Here is a 22,915-nt window from a genome sequence, read left to right as displayed (position 1 = left end):
CTTGCGGGGGGGGGGGTATATGTGTCTATCTGAAAGGTGCTTATCTCAGCACATTTCATAGGCTTGCTTGAACATTTCTGCAGGGCCTGCAAAAGGGAGCACCAGGCGTTTGGTTGAGGCTGACCTGAACCACCGCTTCCCACGGGCCCTCCCCCTGAGCCTCCCTCCTATGGCACCCACCATAATTCCGCCCAACCCACTGGGCTATCAGTAGGAGTTACTTCAATGTTTAATTTTTCTACTGTTTCATGTTGCTTGTTGTTTTACTTAATTCATTCATCTGTATTGTTTCTTTTCAGTTTTATGTGAACCGCCCTGAGCCTTCGGGGAGGGCGGTATATAAATATAGTAAATAAATAAATCTGTGATTATCTGAATAGTGGCTATGGAATTATTTTGCATGGGGAGGAGGCTGAGTTTAGATTGCAGAAAAAATGCTTAAAAAGTAATGTAAACTCAAGAACTTCTGGACACAAAAAGAGCAGTCTTTTCATTGAACATGTGTATGTTTGAAGATTCATGTTTCTTTTTGGTGAATCCGATGCGTTTTTATGTGTTATTTGAGACTCGGGAGGAAGCTGAATTCTTGGAGGTGTCTGGTCTGCTTAACATGGATGCCTGCCTAAATAATACCTGTTGGTCTTGCTTCACCAAGCATGAATGGGACACCATTTCTGTCACTTTTAATTAGCTCTCTTCATCCTGTCAGCAGGGAGGAGCAGCTGCAGATGAATGGCTCCTCTTCCAGTCAACATCATTTTTTGACAAGTAGTATTCATATACAGACTGGGCTTTCCTGTTCAAAAGATGGCTGTAGTTCTTTTGTCTGCCAGGGCTCCTGTATTTTGCCAGGAAGGTGTGGTACAGATGAAGAAGAGTTGTTTTTTATACCCTGCTTTTCACTACCTGAAGGAGTCTCAAAGCGGCTTACAATCGCCTTCCCTTCCTCTTCCCGCAACAGACACCCGGTGAGGTAAGTGGAGCTGAGATAGCTTTGACAGCTCTGCTCTGTGAGAACAGTTCTGACAGGACTGTGACTAGACCAAAGTCACCTAGATGGCTCCATCTGGAGAAGTGGGGAATCAATTCCGACTTGCCAGATTAGAAGCCGCTGCTCTTAGCCACTACACCAAGCTGGCCCTTTATGAAAATTAGAACTGGCACCAAGAGGCTCCCTCATAGGAACATATTGTGTTAGAAACCGCACTGAGTAGCTGTTTGGAGCTGAAGGGAGGTGTGTGTTGTCAGAATGATAGCAACTGTGCAGTTGCAGAAGAAGATGATGGTTGAAATCCATTGTTTGTACAATAATTGCATGTGCAGCCATGTTTATCCTACTGGAGCTAACCTGTCCTCTGAGTGAAAGTCGCCTGCTTTTAGCAGAATTTTTCAGGACAGCTGGTTTCATCTGCCTTGTTGTCTATTGTTGGCTAGGTCTTTGAAAGCTAAATTGTCCAGCAAATTTCTTATGCATTATGGACTGCTAACTTGAATCCTCTCTTGTTTTTCCCCTTTCCAACTGATAAACCAAAAATATGCAGGTTGTGGTGGATGAGGTTGGTTGGTTCTGTATTCTGTTATAAAAAGCTTCCTGTGAGGCTTGGTGGCTTGTACCAATGCTCCTTGGTTATATGCTCAAAAAATAAGCTCAGCAGATCATGCCTTGATATAGCTACTAATGTGTGCATATCTGATGCTGTGATTTCTTCACCGTAGTGACTTGTGCCTCAAAGTGAAAGATGCACCATCAGCAGTTGGATAATCTGGAATTAAATCTGACAAGGTGATGTTGAAACTGGCCCAAAGTAGGTAGAGTGCAGGGAGTGGGAGAATGAAAACAACAGAGAGGCAAAGCTGACTAATTATCTAGACATTTCCAAATAGTTTTGTTGCATCATTAGCAATTGTTTCTTTGTTTCATGTAAAATTCTTCTGGCCATCAGGTTCAAGTTGGTTGCATTTGATCACTATAAACATTATAAAGTTGAAGTTGCATGCAGCCAGTTCACTCCCTACCTGATTTGTCCTGGAGTTGTGCTGCCAATAGGGAGATACCACTCTGCCAATGAGGGCCAATTAGTTCAAATTGCACTGTCAATAAGGGCCAATCAGTTCTAATTGCAATCTTCCAGCGATGGCCAGTTAGTTCAAATTGCATGGAGACAACGCAATCCCTACCTGATTGGCCCTCCTTGTGAATCTGCAGCCAATAGGGAGAGAATGCTCTGCCAGTGAAAGCCAATCAGTTCAAATTGATCTCTGTCATTGAAGGCCAATCAGTTCAAATCTGCCAATGAGAGCCAATTAGTTTAAATTGCATGTGGACAATGCACTCCCTGCCTGATTAACCCTTTCTGGGTGTGCCGTCAATAGGGTGAGAGCACTCTTCTAGTGAGGGGCAATTGTAGGGCTTCTCTGTCTTCTTCTGCTGCTGTTTTTTTTTGGGGGGGGGTGCTGGCCTCTCTTTCTCTGAGATATTTCTCTTAATCTGTTCCTCATGTGTATAGGTGCTACCAGGTTGGTTTTATAGTATTTTATGGGGTTTCTACCCTGTCACTTTGTTATTGTTCTAGTGCTGTGCTGAAAGGGTGCCTTCTCCGAGGGCCAGTTTAGATGTTCTCAGGAAGTCCTGAATGGTAGTGGTGAATTGCCAGTGTATTTTCTCGGGAATCCTTGGTTTAAGGGAGTTTTCCTGCAAGGAAAGAAAGCATCTCCCCTTTCTACCATAACAGTACTTATGTAATTTAGAATGAATAGAGATCATTGGAGGGAAGTAGTTTTCACAGTCCAATGCTATTCAGATTTGCTCTGAATTTGTTACTGAAATTGAAGTCCCATGAAGACTTAGAGAAGGCTGTAGCTATGTTTAGAATACTGCACAGCTAACTGTCCAAGAAGACAGCTTTCAGTTATGAGTTGCTTGTCACACACTTCACCAGAAAACTCAAATTAAATCTTATGAGGATCTTATTTTGTATTCCTGTTGTGCCTGTGCTACCGTAGCCTCTGCACTTGCACCTGTGCCCTGAAAGCACATTTCTTACTGAGATGACCATTTCCCCCACCCAGTCACTAAATTGCAGTCCACATTCTGAAGTACGTCTAATATCATTAGAATCTATTGTTATGTTGTATCTTTTCAAACAGTTCAGTTCTATGTGGATATTACTAAGTGGCAACTGCAAAAAAAGGTACACTCCCTATACCACAAGGCAGAATAGTGTCTTTCTCATCACTGTCCAATTTCTATGATTTTAAGAGACTCTCAATGCCTGTGTTGTACAAAGCTCAGGTTCCTTACATATCTTTACTAATTAAAGGATTTTGACAGTTCAAAATCCCAAAGGAAAGAAGGGCTGTGTTTTTCTGCAACAGGAAAGAATTAAAACTGTCAGAAGACCTACCCAGTTGGTGAACAGGACGGCGGGGAAGAGGCAGTGAGCTTTCCAGACCACATAACATTTCTGAAATATTCATAGTTCCAAAAGTAACACCAGTCAGCCATAAAATCACCTTAAATGGGACATGCACTTAGAAAGGAATTATTCCTGCTAGCCTGCTCCAGTATATAAAATAGTAAAATCTTTTCTATTTATAAAGCTACGCCTCCTTCTCAGTATGAATTGAATGTGGGACTTAACTGTTAAAATCCGGTTCTTGCCTGGAGAAAAAAGTAGGAAGAAGTCACATTCAACAGTGTAGTTCATTCCTCCATTAATGTATATTAGGGCTTAGTGCCCAAATTTATTCCAGCCTCCTGCTCAGGCAAGACCCTGGACTGTACCTTTGAGAAACCAACGTCACTGAGCCCCCTCACTGAGAACATGTGATTCACATCTATGTTTAGTGAGTGTCTGCCAACTCAGAGAAGGTCTAAATTTGGACTGCTTTCATCTTCCATTCTTCCTCGTCTCCCTTTAATGGGATATCAGTCCATCACAGTGGGTACATAGCACTCTGTAAGCCGAAGGAGAAGGAATCCCACTCAGTGTTTCTGTTCCATCCACTCGGGAAAAGTAATCTAATACTAGTTTAGCAATCTGAGTTATTATCAGTATTTGAAGCATTTGGATCCAGAATTAGGGGGGGGGGTGGGCTGGCAGGCTCTTCTGGAGACACTTGGGAGTCTCCTCTGTCATTTCTGCTACTTGACCCTTGATCTATATTAGTAGAAACAATGAGTCTGACAGTACACTTAAAAAAAATGTGCCCAGTGACAAACACCATTTATTTCCATACACTTGTTAGTAAATAGTTAGTAAACTGGTAATTCACTGCCACCTTTCAGGGCTTTTGTGAGTCGAGTGACCACTGCCAAGAAGAAAGCAATACATGTTTCAGATATAAATTGGATGCTGTACTTTCTGTGTGTTTCTGTATCAATGATGTCTAGCTGTGACCTGTGAGGAGTGCTGTGTGTACAGTCTAAGCAGTTAGAAAATGTATAAGAGGCAATTGAGCTGTAGAATGCTAAACCACATGTGGGGGGGGGGTCTGACAATCTCAACAAGATGCCACTGGGGGACATCAGTAGTGTACCTATCTGGTATGCATTCACTGCAAGCTTTCAAAATTTCACAGTGATGAATGTAGGTAATGTAGGTAATTCCTAGCAGATGTATCTTCTTATTAGTAAGGCTTCAAGTCAGGAAAATATCTCCCCAATTGTACGTGGGTTGCTGAGGATGCCCCCACACTGGATCCCAGTGAGCCTCCACTGCTTCTTTCCCCCATCTTCTGCCTTTATTTGATACTCATAGCCCCATCCAGGTAGCAGGAGCCTTGAGCAATTATCTTTGGCTGCCAGGTAAGGGAAGTAAAGTGAAACAAAAAGTAAAGTAAAACATTAAAGTGACACCTGCAAGCGGCAACTGGGCAGTGATGGGAAACTGAGAAGAGGAAGGAAACAACTCCTTGGAGCAGTTAGAAAGCCAGCACATGCCTGGGGGAATATGTGTTGGTCCTAGCCTTAAGGGCATGGGGCTAGGAAATTCTTTTAAAGGTTTGAAGGGAATATTACAGGCTGGAGTGGGTGGAGGAATATCAGCTCATTGGCCAAGAGGTCAGCCAATGACATGACTTGGAACACATTAGTGGGAGCCCAGGGAGGTCTTGCCTTAGGAACTCCTTTATAAGGCCTGCCTGCTGACACCTAAGGAAGATGGAGGGCAGGCAGAGAGGGAGCTAGAGTGAAGGAATGACCTCTCTTCATTGCTGATCCATTGCTAAGAGGCACACTGGAAAGAGGAAGCTGGAAAGTGAACCCTCCCAGACTCCAGAGTCTGACAATGAAAAATTAAGATTAGAACAAGACTTATTTGAACTCATTAACATGTTAATAACTGGTTTTCATTTTCCAAAAAGATACATTTGTGCTTATTATTGGTTAGAAGTTCACTTTGTGTTTGATGCTTCCTGCCTGCAATAATACCAATTATTTAATTAAAAAAACCCTTGTACCCTCCCTAACCGCCATAGCCTTCAACTAACTGCAGTCTATATCCAGGGATAATGTAATAGGCTATTAGGGCAGCGGAGGGGGGGGGGGATATCTTCTTCCTCAGTCCAGCCTCAACCAAACACCTGGTGGATGTGCTCCATCTTACAGTCCCTGCGGAATTGGGTTAGTTTCATCAGGGCCTTCAGCTCTTCAGGGAGCTTGTTCCACCTGACAGGGGCAGTTAGCCGTTAACTGGCTTTCCAGCTCTATTAACAGTCAATAAATTGTTGTGTTTGTGTAAGTGTAGTCACATGCAATGTGTGCTGTTTATACACACTACATATATAATATGTAGATAATAATATAATTTGTCCATTATAAACTGGTATGTTTATAAACAGGGACCATTTTTGCCTTTAAAAGGAAACACATACAAAATTTTACCCAAAAAGTCCTACAAAATGTGCATGGTATACTGTTACATTGTTAAGCTTCCTATGCCTGCCTTGTTCTAGATTATTTTATTATAACTAGAGACTAGAGACGATATTGCCATCACTGTGAAGTAGTTTCAGGGTGAGGACAAAAGACCACTATGCATTTGGCTCCTAAAGTTGCCCTGCTAAGAATTTAATAGAGATCTCCTGAAATGAGATCTGCATTAGTAGATTAGGTCATTTTAAAGTTAAGCTCCAAAACTGTAAGAATGCCAGATTCATGTAGTCTAGCATTCAGTTTTCAACTCTGGCCCAGTAGCTAAAATCTTTCAACAGAATATAACCATTTATATTTCTTAAAGGGAGAACATGGTTTGCTTTGAAGTGACTAGTGTTGGGTGACAGGGAGGAAACAATCATTACCATTTGCTGTCATCCCTTCTTCTTTCAAATTGAGAGGATAATTACAATAACTTCCTCACAGGATTGCTGAATTGTTAATAAGAATGTGCTGACAGACACTAAGAACTGAAGGCTTTGATAGGATACGTTGGCTTTAAAAGTGGCTTTGCTAAAATGTAGAGTTGGCAAGATGGTTATGAAAGGGAGTAGAATAATGGGAAGACCCGAATTCAAATATGAGGTTCAGACAAACTAGCTGGATGCTGTAGTAGAGTCATCCTCATTTCTGCATTTATGAAGTCAAAATGTGGAGAATAGACCTTGAGATGATTAAAAAGGATGAAAGAGGCACAGGCATGGTTCAGAAATCCTGCAAAAAGATGGTTTCATTAAACTAAATATGGGTAGTTCTGTCATCTGAATGTGAGTCAGCTAATCATACAAAAGTTTGAGTCCACTGGCACCTTTAACAAAATCTAGGATCCAGGCTGCTGCTAAATGTTATCAACAAGGCTATATGCACTTTTACCTGAAAAGCAGGGGGGGGGGGAGAAAATTCAAGAAGCCCATGGTGCTGAGCAAGGCATTGCTAATTTATGTCCATACATTCAGCAGCAAGCTTTGGTCTGTCCCTATCATTGCACCCTTTTCCCTTTCTGATCTCTTATATGAGAGCATGGAATGCACACAGTTGCCAGTACATTGAAGAGCAGATAAGGGAGAAAGGGAGAATATGAGATGGATGGCAGAGGAGGGGCCAAGAGGAAATCATTTTTTATGGGTGTAATGGTAGCACTTTGCAGCCCTGCTGACCAGGGCTGAAGTTGGCCTTCTGGTATGCCCTTGATCACACTGTGCTTTATCAAACATTCATGTACCTGTGTTGTCATTTTTTTTTTTTTACTCTTTGATTTTCTTCTTCTGCTTAACTTATTTGTCCCCTTGGTGGCTTTCTTTTCACAGTCTGCGGGTGTGACTTGGCTCAAGGTGGCTTTTTTATCAAGAATGGGGAATATCTCTGTACTGTGGATTACCAGCGGATGTACGGGACCCGGTGCAATGGCTGTGGGGAGTTTGTGGAGGGAGAAGTCGTGACGGCCCTTGGGAAGACCTACCATCCCAGCTGTTTTGCCTGCACCGTGTGCAAGTAAGGAAACTCATGTTGGCTAAGCCGTTGAAAAGTTCCTAAGCAGCAAAACAAGGTTTATCTTTAAAAGCACGTTAAGATTCTGCATGAATGATAAAATATACATGAATGGAATTGTTCTTAATTCTTTTTTTTTAAATGAAAACATTAGTGCTGAGTGTGGCTCTAAAATGTAGTCAAGGAAACTACCAAACAGTTTTAACAGAGAAGAGGAAAAATATCTCTTACATTTTTTTACCTTGGACCCAACTACCAAATACTGCTCCTTGCCCCCGTAATTCATTCTGGAGTTGCCTGGTCTCCAGACGATGGCTACCGCTGTGACTGATAAGGGGCTAGAAATTACCCAGTCCATAGTGTGTGTTCATGTTGTTTGCTAATGAAGAGTTATCTGATTAGCAATTAACTCCTGCAAAACTGGAGGGAAGTTTGCTGTTCCAAAAAGCCAAATAGTGCTTCGTGGCAATATTTCTGGCTGAACTTCATGCAACAATGAGGATCTATGAAATGCTTCCCTATTGTGGTAACTTAGCTTCAGAAAGAAGCCATGAATAAAGTATGGATGGAGGGCAGGGTGTGGTTGTGGTGAAATGAGGCAACTCTTTGTCCTACAACACGTCCCCAGTTGAAACTTTATCTTCAGCCCAATTTAAGCCCTAGTATAAAAAAGACAGACAGAATAAAAATGTCTTCACCTTCCAGAGCTATAAGAAATTGGTCTAGCCGGGGGAGGAAGTTTCTTGTGGAGAAATGCATTGAAGGGACTGTTAAACCTTCTTCAGTGACACAGGCCTGATCCATACTGGAAGCCCCATGGCTGCTTCTTGAAGCTAAGTAACTCTCCATAACTATCTCTCGTCAGGAAACCACTGCTCCAAAATGAAAAGCTTCCTGTATAGTTGGCCTTAAAACAAAACAAAACTCTCCATATTGTTTCTGAAATATCTTCTATGAAGCATAGTTATCAGTAACTCTTGTTTAGTTTTGGCTTTTTTCCCAATTAAGGTGCTTTTAGTATTTGGGTTTCTTCCAGATGTCTGGCTTTGCCGGTGCTACATTTTGAAAGTTTTTGGCCCATGTTCCAGCAAGATATTGATTTGCACAAAAGGCAGCAGTTGAAGGAAGATGGGAAAGAAGCAGAGAGAATGAAACCACAGGGATAACCTTGAATTATAATCCTTTTGTTCTTCTGCTCTGCAGACGTCCTTTCCCTCCGGGGGACCGGGTTACCTTTAATGGAAGAGACTGTCTCTGTCAGATGTGTGCTCAGCCAATGTCATCCAGTCCAAAAGAACTCTCCAGTTCCAGCAGTGAGTATTCCATAATCTTTAAAAGCATAAATAAAGTGGAATCTTGAATTTGCTTTTATTTTGAGCAGTTTGTTCATTTTAGCTTTAGCCTATTTCTTTTCGGGCATTCTGGAAATCTGTATAATGTTTACAATTAAGAGCCTCCCTTCCCAGAAATTCTTTCAAATTGTTTACAGGTAAGGTATTTTTTTATTTTGTTTCTGAGTTGCTCTTATACAGCTTCTTTGACATTAAAAGTGTGAATTCCATTTAAAAGAACTTTATGGCAAACTTAAAAATTAATCCCCAGTATTCAAGTAATTAACTAAGGATTATCTGGTTTGAAAAGCAGTCATGTAATTTCAGATCTTGCTGTCCCTTAATTTGATAGACAGCTGCCATTAAAAACATGCATACGCACATGATTTACTATACGCCATTGCTTCTTTTCTCTGAGAATTTGTAATGCGAGATGTGTTTTTAAGTGTGTTTTTATCGTATTTGTATCTCCTGAGATTTTTGATACCCACAAACATTAGAAGAAAGGAGCTGCAGTCTGCATCTTAGATACTGTTCATAAGCACAAACAATACCACCCTCCCAAGAATACTGTCATTTTATCTGATGTCTCAAAGCTGCTAAGTTTTGTAATTGAGAAGGTGAATCATCTCCTCCCCCCCCTCCCTCTTGACCGTACAAGATATTTTCACGAACTGAATGAAATTCCATATTTTTATAGTTGGCAGAAGTTGCAGAATTGTATTTGCACACATGAAATAGGAGTGTTTATTCACTGATGGTCAAACATTTGTAGAGTCCAACTCTGAACTGAGAACAATAAATTTAATTTGTTGACAGATTTCCTAATGATTGTTGTGCAAACAAGGTCAAAATAAACAGTGTTGTAGTTCAAAGATGTATTTGCAGAATATTTTGGAGATGCACTTTAGTGATATGTATGTGTGAGAAAGTACACAGAGGTAGAATTTCTGATTCTGGTTTTAGTAATCTTTTATCAGTGTTATAGCAGATGTATAAGATAATTGGAACATGTGAGTTTCCCTTAGCAAATCTTGACAAATCAAGCCAGAGAATAAAGTACAGTTAACAAAAGGCAGGAAACTGGCAAGAGTTGTTTTTTTCCTTCTGTGATGGATCTCTCAAACTTCCTTTCTGTGATTCATCCCACTCTGTTCTGACAGGTGAATTTTAATTAGTGTGAAGTATTCCAGATCTGTTGCTTCTTTCTGAAGCATCATCAATCTTCCCCTGCTTTGAAGTCCCGTTTTATAATTCTGTTCTGTTCAAAAGCAAATCTCTTTTATCCAGTGCTTGTTACTTGGTTAAATACTGCTGAAGTAGATTAGCAAGAAAACTTATCTAACTTAGGCAAATGGGGTTAGAAAGATCACTTTAGTTGTAGAATGTATACAAAACATAGGAGCATAACTAGGAGAATAAGAATAGTAATCTAAACATGTTCTAAAAGTTCCAACACATATCAAAAATTCGGCACAGATTGAGACTTGAAGTAACATGGGCCTGCAATTCCATTTTTATATTTCATTGTTTATACCTTAGCTTACTTTACAAGGAAAGCTGAAATGTTCCGTAGCTGTTGTCAAATTGAAAAACTTTTACCCATTTCCTTGCGAATTCTTCAAGTGGTCACATAGTAGCACCTAGTTGGTGGCACCTGTGGAGTTGGTGCCTCAGGTCCTATGTGACTCATCAGTTCCATCATCTTTGCAAGTAAATTCAAAATTTCAGGATGAGGTGGGGAGAACTATATATCAGAATTTATATTTGTAGAAGCTACTGGTTCTTCTTTGAAATTCTGTCGAGATACATGTGCGCCAGTGCAGGTGACATACCTTTTGTGAAATACTTCCTTTTTCTTCAGCTGTGAATGCTCTTTGTTGATGTGAATGCTTTATTGTTTCTGCCCACAACTCTGAGGACCAGCCTTTGTGTCTTTCTAAAGAAGATCCAATCTTCTGTGATCAGTCCAAGACTCGGATCATCTTGGTAACTGTCCCAGTCTGTTCAAATTGAAATGGAAACCTGGCTTTGTAAAAATATAAAAGCAAAGCCCAGTTTGAAGTTCCAACAAGACAGAGCTCCAAAATATTACTCTTACCTGGCAACAATCTGTGACTGGAAAGATGTCTCCCCCCCCCCCGAAATAAGGAGTGTAAATCTATGAAAACAGTTTTCTTGCCCGTTAGAAAATGCATAATAGTCCTTTTATCATGTTACTAGATATTAAGCCTGCTGTGGGCAAAATACAGTGGGCTCTAGCATGGTGGGTGGGTGGAGGGATGGGGCGAAGGAAGGAGGGAAGGGAGAAGGAGAGACAGAGAGAAAGACAGAAAGAAAGGGAGGAAGATAGAGACAGAAGAAGAGGGAGAGAAACAGGTAGTGAGAAAGAGGCAGATAGGAGAGAGGGAGGAAGGAAGAGAAGGACAAAGAGAATGGTGGGAGGAAGGCAGGAACCGAGTCAGGTAGGTGGCCTGAAAGGGGACTTTGCAGTCTTCTGTCAGGCCCAGGGGCAGGCGAGGCTGGTCCAGGGCCCGGCAGAAGGCTCGGGATGGCTGCGGTGGGCTTTGCGGCCTTCTGCCGTGCGCAGGGGCAGGCGAGGCTGGTCCAGGGCCCGGCAGAAGGCTTGGGATGGTGATGGCGGGCTTTGCAGCCTTCTGGTGGGCCCAGGGGCAGGCAAGCCTGCTCCAGGGCCTGGCAGAAGGCTCCCTTGGCAAGGGGAAGCCGGCTGGAGGACTTACCACTGGGGAAGGCTTCTTCCTCTGAGCAGTGACTCCCCGGCTGGCCTAGGCGAGGCCGGGCCAAACAGCCAATGGGGAGCGGTGCTTTGCACGGCTCCCCATTGGCTGCTTGGCCTTGAGTGACACTCAGAGGACCCTCCGAGTTTTTATCCTGGACAGAGCCTGCCCTGTCTCCTCCTCCTCACAATTTGTTTTCTTCAGTTTTGAGATTTACCATTGCATTCTTCTGAATATTGCAGTTATATATGTATTCTAAAGCAGTTTTATCAGTTTAAGCAATCTCTTCTGGGAACCTCTAAATCCCAATTGCCGTTCTTCAGTTTCAGATTGTAATTTTGCCAGCAATGGTGACACACCCAGGATCTCTTTAACTTTCTTTTTATCTTCTAGCCACACACAGCTTCTTTCTTTGCTCTCACACCACACCCTAACAAAGAAGTTCCTTCAAGCATAATTGTTGGCACAGTTCACGTTTGCCCTTACAGTGTTGTTGCATTGCGTCCATATTGAAGATTTCCTGAAAAATTTATTATCAAATATTTGACCAAGGAAAACAATTTCCCTATGTCACATTCCAGAAACAAAAGGATTTATGAAGTCTGATGATGGCATGCTTTGTCAAAGAATGATCAAAATGATTTACACCCTACAGTGCAGATAGCAGTGTCATGCATTGTCATGACACATCTTTCTTCCAGTCTCAGAACTTATGTATGTTTCCCTGTTTGGAAAAAACCAAAAGAAGTTTGACAGTGCCAAATACAGGATCAGTCTCAAACAAATTTATTTATTACTTCAATTTATTGACTGCCACTCCCAAAGGCTCATGGCGGTTCACACATGTCTGACTAAAACCCCATTAAAACCCGTGAAAAACCCCATTAAAATGACTATAACAATAACAATAATAACAGGTAAGATGGCAGTACCTTCACCCCCCCCCCCCTATTCATCTATTAGAGGGAGGATAGACACATCATATGGTGTCCGTTGTTGGCAAACACATGAGAGCAGGAGGACAGGGAAATGTAATAACCCATGCTGTGTAACCTTTCAGTGGTTAGGTGTTCCAAAGAGACTTAATTAGATCCCTGAACAGATATAACTCATTACTATTAGTTGAGACCAGCCATCATTGGATTGTTCTCTAAGAGAATATTACCCTGAGAAATTTTTAAGCAAAACTTCTTTAAAAGTATGAAATTCAGGAAGTGAATATCTACCTGTCTAGTACTTTATCCATCCCCTTCTTAATCTAAGCAAGGGAAACATAAAACATAGATAGATATGGAAAATAAAAACTAGTGGCTGATGCTTTGGATCCATTGGGTTCTCTGGGACAATTGCACTGCTAAATCTTGATCCAGCAGATAATTTACTTTTGCACTTTAGTCTGGCACATGGAATGAAGCAAAACTCAAGTGCAGTTGATAAAGTAGACCAAAATCTGTTACTTTTCAGTTTGGTTTTTTTCAAGTTGCATTTTACAATGTTACATTGACTCAATTTAGACATCATATTAAACTACTTTTTTTCTAAATAGTTTAAATGCAAGCTATTGCTTGAGCTTCCAGACATACAGACAAGGTTCTCACATAACAACAAACAATTATATAATTGAATTTGTGGCTGATAGATATGGCTCATGCTTTCTTTCCTCTTCTCGTGTCATGTATGTCTTGGAAACGAATCACTTCTACTTTTCTGGCAAACCATAGGTTGTTGCTGTTTGAACAAAACCTAGATTAAGCTGTGGATTACATTTGAGGAAAGAGAACTAACTACAGTGTGTTGTTTATATACAACAAATCACAGGGTGCTGCAAAAGCAGAAATCATTAATTTCAAGATGTTTGTAGAGAAAGCAGGTAAGCTATCACAAACATCCCTTTCAAGGTTGTTCCTGAAAAATATAACTTGGCTAGGTGCCTAGGTACCTTCCTAGGTACCTAGGAAGTGTGACCCTACCACTCAAGCCTCTCTGATTTTCTCTGCCATTTTCCCTACCATTTGTTTAGCATCACACTCCTAGGTACAATGACTTCTGGAGGCCAAGCTCTAAGTTTGGGTTATCAGTTTAGATCTCATGCCCAACTACAGTTAGCACAAAGTAAGTGCAGTTTCCAAATCTACTTCAAACTAGAGGTGAGCGAACTCTCCCACCTTGATTTGGCTCATTTCCACCACAACATTCATTATTCATTATTCTTAAGAGAATTATCCGGATACTGTCCTCTGGTGAGACATGGATGGAAATTTAGAATACAGCTTGTGGATTAATGAATTTACAAATGAGTACAGCATACTTAGTGTACGAACTATGTACTAGGGATGGGCATGAATCAGCTGACAAACTAAAATTAATCAGGAATTTTGGCTGCTTTGTGGGTTCATGAAGCAGTGTTTGCAAACTGAAAAACCGCTATGAACTTTCATGAATTTTGATGCAGTTTGGAGCAGTTTGTATGTGGCTTTTTGCTCTTACCAAAAAACAGCTGTTTGGTTGGAAAGCCACAGAGAACAGAAAACTGTGGAGAGCAGAAAGCAAAGGTCTATTTAACCAAACAGCTGCATGGCAGCCATTTAATTCCTTGCTTTTTGAAGAAAGCTCCCATTGAAGAGCAGAAAGTAGGGGCTTAAATTTTCATGAACCAGTATGAACTGGGTCAGTTGCAAACCAGCCTCCCAGTTCATGTGAGTTTGTGGATCATGCCCATCCCTTTTGTGTACTCAATAATTCATGACAATCAATTTGAAAGTATCCACTGGATCTAGATCACAAATTATTTTCTATGATAAAAGAAATCAGTATAATGTGGCTGTTTTATATAATCATATAGTGTACATTCTTATGTTACTATTGACTATCCAGGTTTTAGAGGTGTATATATTTTGTAGAAGGAAGGAAAGAATTTTCCCTTTGCCAAGCTAAAGCCACTTAGCAAATTGACAACCGTATCTGTTTGTGCTGATACCATGGGAACATTATAATGGAAATAAATTATATATCTTCTGTGATGCATCCATTCATGTTCTTTCCTTCAGAAAAGAATTCCAAATATTGTGTTCCTCATTACAATTCTACACGGAGAATATGTTTGTGACTTTATTTCAGATGGTTTTAGTGTGTGGTTTCAGTGGTTTCAGTGCACAGTGAAAGAATGGGTGAAATGAAGCATGTGTATGGTGCGGAGGATATGAATACAGTCTAGAAAACTAGTGGTGGTAGTGATGGTATGAGGGATGACATTTGCTTATGGTGAATGTCAGTTGTGGTATGTCAAGATACAGTTTTAAATATAAAAATCAGATTATTGCAGGCAAAACAGCAACCAGTCAAGTTAGATCCCCAAGAGTAACAAAGCTGCTCTCCACAGTCTGACCTGGCCCTCAGTTCCTGTTTGGAAATAAGTATATTTCTAGCCTCAGATATGTTGTTTAGCCTTTACAACAGGTCATCCAGTTAAAATATTTCTGTGGAGAACTCACATAACATCAGTAATAAGAGCTGCAAACAACATTAGGAAAGCAATCACTAGTTGCTTTTATACTTCAGAGCAGGGGTAGTTAAACTGTGGCCCTCCAGATGTCCATGGACTACAATTCCCATGAGCCCCTGCCAGTGAATGCTGGCAGGGGCTCATGGGAATTGTAGTCCATGGACATCTGGAGGACCGCCGTTTGACTACCCCTGCTTCAGAGGGACAATACGTACTTTCAGTGCTCAGAGTACTTACCTCTAAAGTAACTGGCTGTTGTATGTGGCTGGTATATAGATAGGGGCTGTTCCTGAGGATATTGATCAAATGCTAATTAACTTTCTTCATGGTATGTTAAGGGGGGCCTCAGATGCGAAGCTGGCATTGTTCTAAGAGCTTAAGTGCTTATGAAGTTTGGGCAAAGAATAGGATGTTTTAATTAAAATTAAAGATCCTGCATTCAGATCTGGAGCTAAAATTGCTCTTATTAAATTACACAACCATAAGTGCAACTGGTATAAATTGGTGAATGTGCCTAGATTTCAGTAGAATTGATGGGAAGAGTAAATGTCAATGAACTAAGATATCTGATTGAGATTTTTTTTTTGATACACCTGGATTTTAAAAGTACAGCAATAAGGTCAAGAAGATATTGCTCAACTTTCTGACTGGTCCTGAACTCCTTTTATCTGAGAGGTATATTTTGAGTCTCAAGTACCATTGTATAGTGTTTGACCACATTCTTATGCTAAAATTCTGGATACAATGTAGAAGAAAACAGTCAAGGGAATTCAGATTAGTTGCGCAAAGGAAGTTATCTTTCCAAAAAATCTCTCTTGGATATGTTGCCTGCAGGACTATCAAACTGATATGTTGAAAGAGCACTCAGGAGATTTCTCATGCATTTACTTAAATGTGTGAGTGCATGAAAGCCAGCATGCAGTCTGTGGTTGTTATCGAATTGTGCTGTGAAAATATACTCAGTGATATTAACACAAATATTCTGAATATTCTGAGGAAGTTCTAAACTGTTTTACAGAGCAAGTATACAGTTCTGAGACAGAATTTTGTTAGAAGTGCTCTTTGAGCAAACTCCCCCAAAAGCATTTTTATACTGACAGGATTGGATCCTCTGAATGAAACTGCTTCAGAGAACTGGTCTCTTCCTCTTCTCCTTCCATCCTGCAGCTCCCACCCACTCACCTCCCTGCTTTTCTAGCAAGTTGGTCTGCAAGTTCAAGGATCCTTTGGGGACAGATATAGGTGGAGCCTGGCGATCTCCTGCTATTACAACTGATCTTCAGACAATATAGATATGTTCCCCCGGAAAAAAATGGCTGCTTTGAGAGGGAGAAGGCATTATCATTGTACCCCCCACTTCCCAGGCTCCACCCCCCAAAATTTTGAGGTACATGTGGGATCAAACCTAATTTTGGAGTCCAGAAGGCATGTAGCCATTCTTTCTTCGTCAAATCTTCTTCCCAAGAGGTTTCAGTATTATATGTTATGACATAATGTTATATGAGCCTCTTGTGGCGCAGAGTGGTAAGGCAGCTGTCTGAAAGCTTTGCCCATGAGGCTGGGAGTTCGATCCCAGCAGCCGGCTCAAGGTTGACTCAGCCTTCCATCCTTCCGAGGTCGGCAAAATGAGTACCCAGCTTGCTGGGGGGTAAACGGTAATGACTGGGGAAGGCACTGGCAAACCACCCCGTATTGAGTCTGCCATGAAAACGCTGGAGGGCGTCACCCCAAGGGTCAGACATGACTCGGTGCTTGCACAGGGGATACCTTTACCTTTACCTTAATGTTATATACCATGATTACAATGGAAAAGCCACATGAAATGCATATAAGAAAGAGAAGTGAGGCTGAGATACTGAAGCACCAACATGAATCTCCACTTCTTTCTAGTGCTATTATAAAGACCAAATCAGGGACCCTTTTTATGATTGATGGAATGAACTAGATTCTAAGGAAAGTGGCTTGAACCAGAAACTAGGAGGTGGTTACATTGGGAATATTATGAAGAATAAAGGATGAACTTCTTTCTCTGGCCCTGTTCCAGATTGGTATCTCTGCTGGATGTTATTTATGTACATATAATTTTAACTATGAGAGATCATCTCATGGATGTTTTCACCTTTACTTTTATTTTGGCTCTTATATTGTTTCCAATGTGATGACGCTGGAAAGATATTGTAGTTTATTTGTAAAATCAAATGACATTACATACTTTAAAAACATTTTTGATACTGAGATTATCATATCATTATTAATTTAGATTTTAATAATTCTACTTTCAGTTGGCTATCCATACCTGGGGCTGGGTTTTCTTCTGCTATACAGAAAATGCTCTACCAATTAGCTTTATATGACACATTTAGAATCCTGCTGCCATCTACAGGGTAGAAATGTAATGCCTGGTAAAAGGGAATATTTGAGAGAGAAATTTGAGATAAAAGAACCATGAGGAAAGTTTTTAATTATATACCGAATTATTATTTATTTACATGGAAAACTCAAACATCGCCATAACATTAAGATGAAACTGGAAGAAAACTGGCCTTGTTTTACCGTATATCACTATAAGGACAAGACTACATTTACTTGTGTTCAGAAACAAAAATTAATCAGTAGGTTGCAGTGACACCCCTCCCCAACGGAGGAAGTCATCTTTTGATATGTAACAGAAGTCAATGGTTAATCCTGCATTCTACTTTTCCCTATATTGGCCAGTCAGATACTTCAGAAAGCCCCCCTCCCCGCTCCCCAGCAACTAGTATCAAACATATGTTGCCTCTGATGCATAAAGTCTTAGGGGAAGGTAATAATAAGGATCATCAATGCATGATCTATAGGCTATGATGTATACAATTCCACCATATGCTCTTCTGATTTTTTTATTGGCATTCTGTATGAATAGGTGAAAATCTTATATTGCGTCATAATGACCACCCCTGGTGAGTGATTGTTGTTAGTAAAAACAGGGCTATAGAATTCAATAAGTTGATAAATATCTATCAATTCTTTTTCAGATTGTGCAGGCTGTGGAAGAGATATAAAAAATGGACAAGCATTACTAGCCTTGGATAGACAGTGGCATTTGGGATGCTTCAAATGTAAGGCCTGTGCAAAGGTGCTGACTGGAGAATACATCAGCAAGTAAGCTGCCATAATTTAATTTTGGTTCTTAAAATATGTACTTGTTGTTACTCTTTTAAAATTAGTGATGTCTCAATATCTTATGACTGGACCTAACTGGTGAATACTGTTCCATGAATCTTGATCTTCGCTCTTGTGCAGCTAATAATAGGCGTAGAACTAGTCCCCTCACCCAGCAAAAGTAACTCTTCCAAGAGAAGCATAATTTAATCCAGGGAGGGTGAAATGTTTCTACTGCCACATTGTGTCTCTGACTCCCTTATCTCCAGAGATCTCCCAGTGCTGGATACATGACATATAAACAAAGATCATTGCTGGATGCTGAAGAAACTAACATGTGTCTTGTGGATTGCTTCCAGAGATGGTGCACCTTATTGTGAAAAGGACTACCAGGTTCTCTTTGGTGTCAAATGTGAAGCATGCCACCAGTTTATTACTGGGAAAGTCCTAGAGGTAAGCAATAATTGTTCCTTAGTAGCCGTGACTTTTTTCTTAAGGACCAGAGTGGAAGCACACCACTTGTTTAGTGGTGGAAGAAAATACTGAATAACTCTGGAAAATCCCATCCATTATTTCCTTTTTTAAATTACACGTTTTCTGTAACACGGCACCTTAATCATTTAGGACATGAATCACAGGAGCTTAAAAGAAATTACATTGAGGAAATGTATCTTAAGAAAAAGACTACAATTGAGTTTAAATTAAAACGTATAAGAAGGCCCTAGAAGTTTCTCTGTAAATGTGCCATCCTTTTAATGCATTCTTCCACTCCTTAATCATCATAATACTAGTTCAGTTTGTTTTCCTGTTGTGTTGCATCTTATCTATATTATTCCCATGGAAATTGGTGGCCACTTAAAACTTAGAAATAGTAACAAAAGTGTGGTTGATGACACAACTCTTTAAGCCTTGAACAATCTGGATCACTGTCTGGGAATGTAGATTTCACACAAACACACCACACTCTCCGGCTATCCTGGGGGCATCCTAGTGGACCATGATGTCAGCAGCACCAGTAGGCTCTCCCCTGCAATCCTTAGATGTGACAGGGAGGGTCTGAAAGACTGTGACACTGGCAGGATCAGCAGCCTCTTCTCTACATGCCCTGGCCATACTGTGGGTGTACCAGAGGTCCATAACTCTTACAGAACTATAGGCCCTTCCCCCCAACATTCAGCTGGCATCTTGGGATGGCCTGAAAAGCCAGAGCAGCTGGGCTTCCCAGAGTAAACAGAAGCAACTAGGAAGGAGGGAGAAAGAAGAGGGCTTGGGAGCAGTGATAAGCACAGGGGACAGACTAGAATTCTGACCTCTGGAAGGTCGAATCTGATAACGACTGTCCCCCCATATGACCCTGCCCCCAACTTAAGTTCCTCTTTGGAGACCATGCGTCATTTCGTCTCATGGCTGTACAGGAAAGAGGTTTCTCAGTGGCAGTTCTAAAACTGTGTAACTCTTCCTCTAGGAAGAAGCCTCCTTGCTCTCTCAAGTCTGATTTATGGCAGCAGGCCCAGCTAGTTTTGAATGGATTGTATTGTTTTTATCTGGCATTGATAGCTTGGAGTTACATTTGTTGATTGACTTTATTGAATTCCAGGGCCTTGTCCCAGATCTGGTGACAAACTTTGTTAGATCTGGAATCTGTTTTGTACTTTAACTGCTTGGCATAATTTCCAGTATTACTTACTATTCTTTTTGCAGAACTCCAGAAGGCTTACATTGTAAATAAATGTAAATGTGACATGAATTGATCAGTGATAGATGCCAGATGTCACTGGGTCAAGTGCTAGCACGTGTAAAGGGGATTATAAACTGTTTTATTCCAGCTGAAGTGACATTTGATCCAGTATATCCCTGAAGAAGATGGCAGAGGTAGAAGCCCTTAGAATTTGTAGACAGAAGAAGTACTTATAGTCAGGAGAGTATACTAAAGAAAATGTGTTCTAGGTTGAGTTGTGTACAGCTGGCTGTTGGATTTAGGATCAATCTAGAGTGCTGTGTTAAAAATACTGTTGAACAACAGTGCCATCTGAGGCAAAGTTATGCCCTTCTATTTCAGTTGAAATCACACAACTTAGAAGGATGGATGACATTAATAGGAGTAAATTAATGCCCATTAGAGTATACAAATAAATAGAATTTTCTGGAGCCCAAACAGTATTGATGTGGAAATACATCTACTGGCGTGCTCCTTACAACAGAAATGTCCTGCCCCAGGGACCATGCCAGTAGATGACTTTGGCTGGCCAGGCCCAGCGCTGAGCACTGTTTGCTGTACTGCCACTACCACCCATATCACACAGCTAGCCTGGCCATCAGGGGTGCAGGGCTGGGCGCAGAAGATGGGTGGCAGCGCAGTGAGTGGCGATAAGTGGCGGCCCTACCCAGCCACTGTCACCTCCACTGCCTGTCTTCCGCTTCTGGCCCTTCACTCCTTCTGGAATCAGTTTGTTGCAGATTATGTGTTTCCTCATAATCTGTAACTATCTGATTCCAGGAAGGAAAATTGTCTTACTGTGAGAGTTTTTTCACTCGGAGTAACTTTTGAATGCTTTTCACCAGGCTTCATGCTATTAACATTTTGTTTTTTTTAAGTACACACTTTAAATCTTTGTATAGTTTTCTCTAACTTTTAATGAAGAGATTTTAAATAATATAAAACCTGCAGCATCCTGGGATGTACACACAAGGTGGCAGCACTAGTCTGCTAGAAAAATAATCTGTTTATCTAGATTGAAGTTGTAGATATTACATATTATATTTTTATACTGCATCCTCTCCTGTGTAACCTCAGTGGTTTATAATGAAACAAAATGTCCAAAAATCAGATTGATGCTGATGTTGTGGAACACATCATCCACAATAAATGGGCAATCAGTGGAGGATATATGGGCAGTGCATGACTAATGGGGGAACTCTGACTGGTATGAATTAAAATGTTGCCCCTTGGAATGTACACTATTTACAATGAGTAGATCTATTTTAATGTGTTAAGATAATCTATATACTGACAGTGAAATATGCCAGATTTAAGGATACTTAAATCCAGAGACTGTAGCTATCTTTCTACAAGGTGGGTCTTTCTGCAAGGTGGTTTGAAGAAAAATGTGAAATTTAAAAAATGGAAAAAATGGGGAATTATAAATGCTTGGAAATAATAAAAGGAGCACCTGTAGCTTTAAGCAACAAATTCTCTCAATGGCTGTTGCTAGGCAATTACAGTATTCCAGGCTTAGTTATGTCAGTAAAAGGCATGGGACAGACTTTTCTAGGCATCTTTTAGCCTTTGAGGAAGAACTCATTGGGGCCAGGGCTGGGTGGGGTCTGGAGATTCCTGATGTTATGATAAAGTCAGAAGAGGGCAGAGTTTGTGAAGCAGGAGAGGTCTCAGATGTATATTATGCCATACAGTCCACCTTCCAAAGCAGCCAGTTCTCTAACAGAACTGATCTGTGTCATTTGAAATTTAGTTGTAATTCTGGGAGATCTCCAGACCCCACCCAATTGCCCTCACCCAATTTGCATGATTCAAGTAGTCCTGGCTGCTTGCTACTGTTCAGTAACAGCCACCCTATGAAAGCCAATGTGTGGAAGCAGTTAGTAATTCACAGTAGGGTCTAGGAGATCCAGATTTCAGAGGTATAAGTGCCACAGACTCTCACCATTCTTCAAAGCAACAATTTCATCCAGGGGAACTAGGGTTGCCAATTTCCTGGGAAGTGGCTGGAGATCATACAGAATTGCAACTACTCTCCAGATGGCAGACATCAGTTCCCCTAGAGCTGAACTGTATGCAATTATACCCTGTTGAAGTTGCTCCCCTCCACAAACCTCTCCTCCCAAGGCTCTACTTCAATTTCCCAACCTTTACTGTTGTTGTTATTGTTATTATTGATGGTGGTATTGGTGATGATGATGACAATAACAATAATAAAATAAATTGCAGACCGGTAGTTCCTGTCTGGAATCCTTTAATCTGGTTAATGCATTAATCATCTTCTTTCATGTATCACCTTTGAATTTTTTAAAAATTGTTATCTATAAATAGCACTGCAGAGATGAAAATTCAGAGATAAGTATCCAGATGGAAACCTGAAATAAGATTTTATATGGTCAATTATGATTATGTTTTAGATACATTAATGTCTGCCTTTGAGTGTCCTCCAGTGACACCCTTGCCATAAATCTGATGGGTAGCCACAATAGATAGATCACGTTCCCCAGTGGTAATAAGACTGTGGACTTCTATGCAGAGAAATCTGTGTGTACTAACAGTTTGGCATTAGGCAGTGTTTGGCCCCCCCATTTGGAAGTGTTTCCTGCATTTGACTTCTGCTTGCTTGGTCTTTCTAGTTTTGTTTTGTATTTTACTTTGTTGGTTGTCTTTAATTGCTGACTTGTTTTGAATTAGTTTTGTTAACTTCCTTAATAGGTGTGATATACAAATAAAGAATGACATGTGGCAGAATTTTGTTGTATTCTTCCCCATTCATGGTGCCCTGTCCAAGTCCTGGGAATACTAGACTCATGTGGAGAAATGGATGCATGGTTCAGGGAGGCTGATGTAAGAAGGGACAAGGGGATGGAGTCACTCCTCCTCTAAAGGTACTCCACTGGAGGAAGGGGCAATATCATGCCCTTGTTCCTCCTTACCCCCTCCCAACCTGCCAGTTTTTCCTCTACTACATCCCCATGAAAGAACTTCCAGCAGAAACTATAGGAATGTGGTAGAGAGTAAGAAAATTCTAGATGGCTTTTGTGCAACAATGGCTGGATACAA

The 22,915-nt window shown here is 40.8% G+C and overlaps 1 protein-coding gene across 28 annotated transcripts in view; it reads left to right on the top strand.

Annotated features, from left to right (window-relative positions):
• ABLIM1 (actin binding LIM protein 1) overlaps positions 1 to 22,915 on the top strand; it is a 233,755-nt gene that overhangs the window by 116,125 nt on the left and 94,715 nt on the right. For all 28 annotated transcript variants that reach the window (XM_077349858.1, XM_077349864.1, XM_077349861.1 and 25 more), the window contains 4 exons: positions 7,243 to 7,426; positions 8,627 to 8,736; positions 18,009 to 18,135; positions 18,495 to 18,588. In XM_077349858.1, coding sequence (XP_077205973.1) covers positions 7,320 to 7,426; positions 8,627 to 8,736; positions 18,009 to 18,135; positions 18,495 to 18,588 — 438 coding nt within the window. In that variant the 5' untranslated portion in view covers positions 7,243 to 7,319. The remainder of the gene's footprint in view (positions 1 to 7,242; positions 7,427 to 8,626; positions 8,737 to 18,008; positions 18,136 to 18,494; positions 18,589 to 22,915) is intronic.

This window comes from Paroedura picta, chromosome 8, assembly GCF_049243985.1.
Source record: "Paroedura picta isolate Pp20150507F chromosome 8, Ppicta_v3.0, whole genome shotgun sequence".
In the NCBI taxonomy this organism is placed as follows: Eukaryota; Metazoa; Chordata; class Lepidosauria; order Squamata; family Gekkonidae; genus Paroedura; species Paroedura picta.
This window is presented reverse-complemented; position numbering and strand designations above follow the sequence as displayed.